We start from the raw sequence: 8,670 nt of genomic DNA on the forward strand, positions 1-8,670 counted from the left end.
GAGGAAAATGTATTGAACTCAAAACACCGCTGTGCAAGTGAGGAGGAAAATCAGTGGAGTTGTCCCCAGCTCTTAATGCTGACCGTGACCCTGAGATTCAGTGCTGGAACCTTCCCTCCAAGGCCCCTTGTTCCACCTCTGGCTGCTCACCAGAGCCCTCTCTCATTTCTTAAGCTGTGTTTTTCTCACAGGCCTGCTGTTGTTGTGTGGCTGTGTTGGTAGCTAAGTAAATGTCTGAGTTAGGAAAACGATGATGAGTTTATTATCTGTGTTGTTATCTTGTTTATTGGCTGGTTGTCCAGATTATAACGCAGGTTTTTATAACAATGCATCTTATTAAATCTTTGGGGCTTTTGATTTATGATGTCTTCCAGCTGCTGGAATCGAAACGTCCTGAATGGGCCCAGAAACCAAAATTAAAGCAAACTTAACAATCAGCTTGATCTGGTCAATTGAACAACACCCCCTGAGCACACCAGAATTGAAGAGAGTTTGTGTGTGAACCTCCCAGTCCTCTGGGCATGAAGCATGCACTTACCCGAGTGAATCTGGTCATTAATAATGTTTGAGCTTTGGTGAGCTGCTCTCCTTCCCCCAGTGTTACCATGGACACTGCAGCAGTGGACAGAAATATTTGTTGCTAGCCGAGTTCAGATATTTGTATTTCTACTGCAGCAATTGCTTTCTCAAAAGATTGTCGTTGCACAACCAAATCACTCTACTGTGCTAAAAATACTAATTACTTAGTGCTGCAATCATGCTGCTTCATCCTTTCCCCACAGTTCAGCTGTCCTGGGTGAGCAGTTTGCCATATATGCAGAAACTTGTGCGTGCTGGGATGGCCCAGAGCTCCTCTTCCCACAGCACTGTGGTGGTGGCCGTGCCCAGTGGCAGTGTGAGGAGCTGCCTGCCCAGTGAGATACGGCTGCGTTCTGCCCATCTGCATTTTAGAAACAGTTTGCACGTGTCAGAATTGTCATTGGATGAACTGCACCTTGAATACCAAGGGAACTAGCACTCCAGAAGCCTTTTTGTGATGAGAAGTAGTACATTTTAGCTGAGCAAATACAAAGAGTGTGTTGGGGTGTACTTAGGATGCACCGGGGTTCTTGTCCTTAAATCTAATGATGCTTTATTAATGGTTGCTGAGCTACAGTCTGACCTTTTGTTTGAAATCGAAGCACCAGCACAGGCAGTTGTTCCACCACACTTTGACCAGGTCAGGCAAACAGTGGCTGAGTGATACTCAGTACCATTGAGAAAAGCACAGAAGGGACGTGTGAGTGATGTGGACCTGTCACGTTGATTCTGGAGAACAAAGCATGCATTTCCGTACTGCTCAGCTCTGTTTTTCTTTTTTCTCCTCAACTTCATTGCTGAACTGCAAATTGCCACTGCTGTGGCCATGACTCCCATTACAGGGTCCCTTAAACCAACGGTGTGCGTTGACATTGGATTTGAAGGTAATACTGCAACACAGTGAGTAGCAGAATAGCAGGCAGTGTAGTTCACATCTTGAGTTCTTTCAGTCTGCCCTGAGATGCACATGGACTGCACAGTGGCTCTTCTTACCGGTGCCATATCTGGGAAATGGCTTTCTCTGAGCTAGTGAAGAAATTCTTCCATGTTCCACAGAGCATGGTGACACCAGTGCCTTGCTGGGATGGAGGATATTTACTTCGTGCACAATACTGCCATGTTTGTATGCATTTCTATCATAATGAGTTTTCATCTTTCTTCCCCTTCTATACCCCTAACACGGATGGATAAGAAGGACCGTGCTTACATCTCTCCTGCACAGCTCATGAGTGTAACTGCAGGCTGTGGATGTGGATTTGTCTGCTGTCAGGCACACGGAGCTTCCTCAGAAGAGTGGTCACTTCACAAATGCCCCTGGGGGGGAGGTTGACCAGCAGAGGCGATTCTCTTCTGGGGGATTTGTAAGCTTACACTGTAACAGTGCTTTGCTAAAAACAGGACACGGCTGGCCTACAACTCTACCCATAGTCAGATACCTCCTTTTTTCAGTATGCCCTCCTGGGACCACAGAGATCTGCTTTGTGTCCCTCAGTTACTGATACCCAGAGCTGTCAGTGAGCTAGCTCTGCATCCTGTGAGTTCAGGAGAACCTCACAATTAATGAAGCTTTGCTACATACAGCTGAAGTAAAACCGCCTTACTGAGTGTTCAGAAAACTTACCTGCAGCATCCTGAGTGCTGCACAAGACTGCAGGTTTGTATTTGAGTCTGAGTTCACATTTATTGAAAATTCTGCTTTTTGTGACCCTCTAAGAAAACCCCTCAAATCTCGTCTGCTTTCAGCGCTCGATGGCTTGTCAGCTTCTGAGGTTTATCTTGACAGTGGAATGCAGCTGCACTTCATACACTGGAAATCACCTGAAGGTTAAATTCTGTTTGGGAATGTTAGCTGTTCACAGCTGCTTCAAAAACCATGGTTTTTTTCCAAGCTGCCGGGAATTATTTTGTCACAAAAGTTGTAATGCTAACAGTGATTAAACTTTGCTGAAGGAATTTTACCAGTGTTGGAGGGCATGGTGGCACTGGGTTGGGGTTGGGCTTGAGGATCTCAGAGGTCTTTTCCAGCCCTTACGATTCTGTGGTTCTTTGCCTCTTTTTAGAAGTCACAGTTGGATGATGCTATGTCATTAGTTTCAGAACAGTGTAAAGTAGATTTTAGCACCTTATACCTGCAGATGGACAAGGAGTAGATGATCCTGTGTTTTTTAAAGGTTGATAGTGCTCTATTGGGAAGCAGTTTGCCTATCCATATCTCTGTGGGCACAAGGAAGAGGAAAGTGTATTTTTTTCTTATGTATTCTAATACGAAGGTCTGTGATTCACTTGGAGGTACAAAAGGAAATGCATAAGAACACAATTGCTGTGCCTCATTTCTGGTTTAGTGGAGTAAGTTGAGCATATGGAGCAATGCACTGCAGGCTGTGGGAAGCTGGTAGTTTCAGAAAGAAATGTGCAGAAAAGATGAAGATACAAAATGTCAGAATCGTGCCATTCAGCGTGGTTAAAGCAGATTCTATACTGGATTTGCTTCCAGAGGCACCTAGTGGAAGCTGACACTGAACTTGTGGCTTTTGTTTTTGTTTTAATTGTTCTGCAGTGAGGAGAGTTACAACGTCACAGATTATTCCTTAAGGGATCAGCTGGTGGTCCAGCAGTGTGACAGTGAGGACCTGACCTCTTCTCCCATGAAGAACACTTCAGCCATGCTGTACTCACGGCAGAGCTCCCCAGTTCACCTCTTCAGGCTGTCCGTCCTCAGTAACCATGCAGGAGAGAAGGTGGAGCTGCTTTTGGGAACAGAAACTCAGTAAGTAACAGCAAGTAGCAGAATAAAATGTTAAAATACTGGAGGAAGCCATGTACCTCTCTGAGCTTCTCTGCAGTAGCTTTTCACTTCCCTTAGGGAAGGCCTCATGGCAGCTTGCAACCACATCAGGTTCTTCATCACAGGGCAGTGGCATGGCCACAAGCTGCTGGAGCTCTTGGATACGGTCTGGAGTTGGGTGTTCCTTTGTGGGTCTGGGTGCTGGGATTCGCAATGTTTGTGTTTCCAGCTTGAGATTATTCCAATTCCATTTGAACTGCAAATGTGGCTGAGGTATCTATAAGTACATTTGTTTAAACACTCTTTGACAAATGTTCTTCTGAGAGCTGGAAGTTGCCTGTGAACACAGAGCCTTCCTGTAGTTGTGCCCTGAGGGCAAGTGCCTAAAGGAAACCAGAGTAGCAACTCGTGCACTGCAGTTGAAAGCACTGCATGTATCATGCATTCTGCAGCCTGCTTACATGCACAGCTGTCCTGCAGGTGGCTCAGGGCTGAAAGACAGCAGGGTGCATTCCTGGCGAGCGCTCTGCGAGGAGCACTGCAGTGGTGGGCTCAGTTCCAGCCCTCTCCAGCACTGCTCCCATCTCACCCTGCAGCACAGCAGCTGACTGGCAGGGAAATGCTGCCTTCTGTGTGCTGGGCAGGAAGATTTCCTTTTTGTGGGTCTTTATAGGACAGCCTTGAAAAATCTCACTGCAGACTCCTTCAGGACTGCTCTGATACTTCCTCTGTGCTGGTTTCTCCCAAGCAGCGTATCCTAATGGTTGTTTGAGCAGCGTGGCATTTATAGCACAGCACAGCTCATCCTGAGGCGTGGTAGCAGGCAGACATGGGGTGTGAAGGCTGCGTGCTGCTGTCCTGCAGCTGTGGTTTGTGCACAGTTGTAACAATGGTTGGATGGTGTGGGAGTGGGAATGGCACAGCAGTGACTGGGAGGAGGAGTTGGGCATCGCCTGGGGAAGCTGCGGAGCTGTGCTGGGATAGAGGTGGTCCTTGTTCTCCTGAAGCGGTTCTGGAGGGTGTCCTGCTTCTGAACAGAACAACAAGCAGCATCTTGTTCTTTCGGGTGCGAGTCCCCAAGAGGCACTCGTTCCTCTGTGGTGCCATTAACTTTCACACAGCCTTACAAAAGTGAAAGATCCCATCTGTTTGGTGGGAGCTGGAGGCAGGACAGAAGGCACAGAGCACAGAATGCTCCAGACGGAGCCCAGCCTGGAAACATTTGCATTTTAGGTTTGCCTTCGGAGTTTAGAATAACCCTGAAAGAAGCTACAGATCATTAATGATATCTATTAAAGATCTCATTATAAAGTAAGCAGATGATTCAGACTTGTTTGGAAACGCTTTCTTATTGGGGAAAAATGAGGCGCATTTTTAGTTGTCTGGTCTTCTTCTAAGAAGACATTTTGTTCTACAGATTTGTTACTGCTTTGCTATATGTGGCTTGTGGTATAAATAGCAGTCTAGCAGATTGTCATCAAGAGGAAGAATTCTGACAATAATTACTTGATTTGAAAGCTGTCTTTTTATAGATTATTGTGAACTGCATACACGGGTCGCAGACAAACCCTGGCTGTAGGAGGACAGGCAGGCAGTGTGCAGCTGAGGCCGGGCTGCAGTGCTCACTGAACACAGCTTTGCACGTTGAACAGCTCAGATTTGTGGTGCTGTGTGCTCACGTTCTGCCACTTGGAGCAGCCGGAGGCTCCAGGGGGAAGCAGGAGCTGTGGGCAGGAGCTGTGCAGGACGGTTTCACAGCAGTGTGGCTGCGTGGCGCTGGCTCAGACCCTGCGTCCTGCGCCCGTCCTCAGGGCACTCCTCCCACATGCAGGTGCTGCTGCTGCTGCAGGCGTTCCTTGTAGTGGAATGGTTGTTTAGCAGGACATTATCCACTGGGGCTGGCATGTTTTTATTTTTGTTTTCCAGATTGTCTTCTTATGCATGGAACACTGATAGTCTTGTAAAAATACATTAAAAGCTACAGAAGTTCATATGTAAAAGTAGAGGCTTTCCTAGATGGGCTGAAAGATAGAAGAGGTGTTTTCTTGACTGGATTTTTCATTTAATTCTGGGGAGAGGGGGACCCCAGAGGGCGTATTTCCATAAAGTAAATGCTGCTCAGATGTATGAAGAACGGAATATTTGGACTGGAAGGCAGTCTGAAATTACCCCATTTTTGTCATCTGTCTGAAAGAAAATGCAATTCTTGTGTTAAGAAAATGTGAATCTGTAACATGCTTCTAAAGTGAAGAACAAAATTAAGCATATGCAAAGCACTGTATGCTCCTTCACGTTTTGGTTGAAACAAGTTCAGTCCTCAGATGTTCTGTGAAAAGATCAGGCTTCTAGGGAAGGCAGATGTTCGTTATTTTGAGTTAAAACCACTGGCAGCAACAAAAGTCCTTCAGCCCTGCAGCTCCCTCATGTTATTCTAACCTGTACTGACAGCAAAGCCCTTCAACAAACATGAGATAAAACCAATTTACTGAAATGGAATTCACACCCTTGTTTGCCAAAATTCAAAGCTAGAGCGAGTAGGTTTTGAGCTTGGCGGTTACCTGGGGTGAGGATTAGCTTTATTTTCCTCTCTGGTTTTCTGCATCTTCTACTCCTTTCCAAGCTCAGCTGTAGTAATTTGCACTTGTTGTTGTATGTGGCACGATGCTTAGAATCTCAATAATTCTTTCTGCTGTCCTCAGAAATGCTGATGGACAATCCAAAGCCCAGTGATGTGTTCAGGCCTCCACCCAGGACCTGATTTGAGTTGTCTCTCAAATTTCCCACATCAGCGCATTTGGAAACATAAATGTGCCCTGTGTGTGCATGGAGAGCTTGTTTTCCTGACTCTTGCTTTTTCATTCTAAGTACACTGTGCTGCTAAGCCTTGCTGTGGATACTTGTATTAGAACAGCTTTATTATGTTTGTCAGATGCTTCAGACATGAGGTGCATTACATATATGATAATCATCATCTTCTTTTTGCTCTTTGCAGGAGTGAAAGAGCTCGCTGGATTACAGTGCTTGGACAAGACAGAGACAGGCAGAGCACAGACAGAACCAGTAAGTTCAGCTACCAGCAGCAGTGAGCACTGTGATGTGGGACTGGAAACACACTGCCCCTTAGTGGTGCCTTCAGCACATGGATGCTGTACAGACCCCTGCTTTTCCTGGGCTCTGTTACTGCAGTACATGTGGAGTTGCCATCCCTTCCTTGCCCACAGGCACTTCTTCAAATTCTGTTTTGCTCTGTGGTTTCTGTTTGTTCATCTGTGTTTGGTGAGCTGTTCCAGTCTGTTAACAGAAGAGCGCAGCCCCGTCCCGTGTGTTCAGTCAGTTTGTTGTGTGGTGGGGAAGCCGCTTGCTGCTGCCTTTGGGTTTTGGTTTTTTGGAGTTGGGAGAACATTCTAAGTTAAGGGCGTACACAGCTTCACAGGAGATTTGTTACAGGAATTGTGTACCTCAGCTTCTTTTCTTCCACAGCTTTGACACAGGTAGAGATCATCAGAACTTACACAGCAAAGCAGTCAGACGAGCTGTCTCTTCAAGTTGCTGATGTTGTTTTGGTTTATCAAAAAGTAAATGATGGTGAGTAGTGCAACCACCTGTCAGCGCTGCAGATGACAGTTTGTTTCCTCATTAGCTTCCAATTATAACTTGAGTCTTTTGGTTCAGGTTTCCAAAGGACAGCCTCTGTTTAAGCAGCACTTGTATCTCGTCCCTGTCGTAGCCCACAGAAAAGACTTGGGGACGGAACGGGCTGGGTGGTTTTGACATGTGAAATATCCACAGACGTGAAATTGAGTTGTCTAAAAATGCAGAGCTTGGGCACTTTGTCAGGCACCAGGTTTGTGCACCGCTGAAAAGTGCTGCCATGGTGTCTTTAAAGGCCTTGAGAAGGGTTCCTCACTCTTTGTTCACATTTTGCAGGTTGGTATGAAGGGGAACGACTGCGGGATGGTGAAAGAGGGTGGTTTCCCATGGAGTGTGCCAAGGAAATCACGTGTCGTGCCACCATTGACAAGAACATGGAGCGCATGGGGCGTCTGCTGGGACTTGAAACCAATGTGTAGATGATTTCTGCATCCTCATATTGTGCTGCAGGATTTGCACTAAACTGCTGTCAGCAGAGGCACAGCTGCACACACTACAGCTCTTGCATGGAAGACGTGAGGCACAGATGCATTAAATACAGCGACAGCACTGATACTCAGATAGCCCTTTTGGTTGGCGTTTTGAGAGCTATGAACTGATGCCTGGCTGGAGTAATGGCAGTTTCTATGAGAATTAGGTTCCTGGGCAGTGGAGATCAGCCATTCTTTGTTTTTAAAATGAGATTTCCCTTTCAGCTTTGGTTCCCTCATCCCTATTTGTATTCTTTCTCCGTCTGTTTTCTTGATGATTTTCACTTTCTTTCTTTCTAATTTAAAATCCCTCTCTAGCAGGCTGAATACCAGAAGCTCACCAAATAAATGCATACACTGAGCTGGAAGGAGAACAGGAGCATAACAGTGGGGGAACAGAGTTCCAGCTCCTAAAAACTGCAGTATTACATTCCCAGAACCAGAAAAGGTGTCAAATGGGATACTTCCCTGTGTTGTCAAAACCTTTGTTTAACCTGAGCTGCAATAAGCAGCATGTAATTGATGAAGGACTGCCTGTCCAGCAGCAGCCCAGGGTGAGCCATGTTCTGTAGGACACAGTGAGTTACTGAGCTGATGAGCTGCAGGGGAGCCAGCCGGAGCTCGTGTGGTGGTGCTGTGCTGTGTGTTTCTCATACAGCTCGTGCTCTGTTCCTGCTGCTCCAGAAAGGAATTGTGAAAGCAAGCAAGAGGGACCAGCTTTTCAAAATAAAGATGGAGTGTCTCATTCTCTGATACATTTTTTAGCGTGACCATCAGACTTGAGCTTGTTTTCATTAAGAATAATAATATACAGAGATTGAGCCCTTTGATGTCCTTCTACCAGTGTCCTCCTTATGTGCCTTACGTTGTTCCTCTAGGAAGAGTTTCCTGGAATCCAGTTTGTGCCAAGTGCAGAAGCTGTTCTGTCCCGTGTCTCCACTCCAAAAGCTCTTCAAGCTCTGGCTGCCTTTGTGGCAGCGATTGCTTTTCCAGTATTCTTTGCTAGGTTGGCCCTTTAAAGATTGAGCCCCTTTTTTTAATACTTAGTACTAAAAATAATTTCAAGCTGTATAAAAGCAGCCATATGCATAACATAGGAACGTGTTTTTTTCTCACTAGCATCAACAACCTGAGCCCTGTGCTGTGGTTCAGAGCTGAGATGCCTGCACTCACAGGCTGTTTCCT

At 46.1% G+C, this 8,670-nt stretch overlaps 1 protein-coding gene across 1 annotated transcript in view; it reads left to right on the forward strand.

The window, feature by feature from the left end:
* Positions 1-8,664, forward strand: part of ARHGEF26 (Rho guanine nucleotide exchange factor 26) — a 38,428-nt gene extending 29,764 nt beyond the window's left edge. Inside the window, exons 11-14 of the mRNA XM_048954286.1 lie at positions 3,137-3,346; positions 6,357-6,424; positions 6,845-6,949; positions 7,292-8,664. Coding sequence (XP_048810243.1) covers positions 3,137-3,346; positions 6,357-6,424; positions 6,845-6,949; positions 7,292-7,434 — 526 coding nt within the window. The 3' untranslated portion in view covers positions 7,435-8,664. The remainder of the gene's footprint in view (positions 1-3,136; positions 3,347-6,356; positions 6,425-6,844; positions 6,950-7,291) is intronic.
* Positions 8,665-8,670: the final 6 nt, after the last annotated feature.

The sequence above is a fragment of the Lagopus muta genome, chromosome 9 (assembly GCF_023343835.1).
Source record: "Lagopus muta isolate bLagMut1 chromosome 9, bLagMut1 primary, whole genome shotgun sequence".
Classification (NCBI taxonomy): Eukaryota; Metazoa; Chordata; class Aves; order Galliformes; family Phasianidae; genus Lagopus; species Lagopus muta.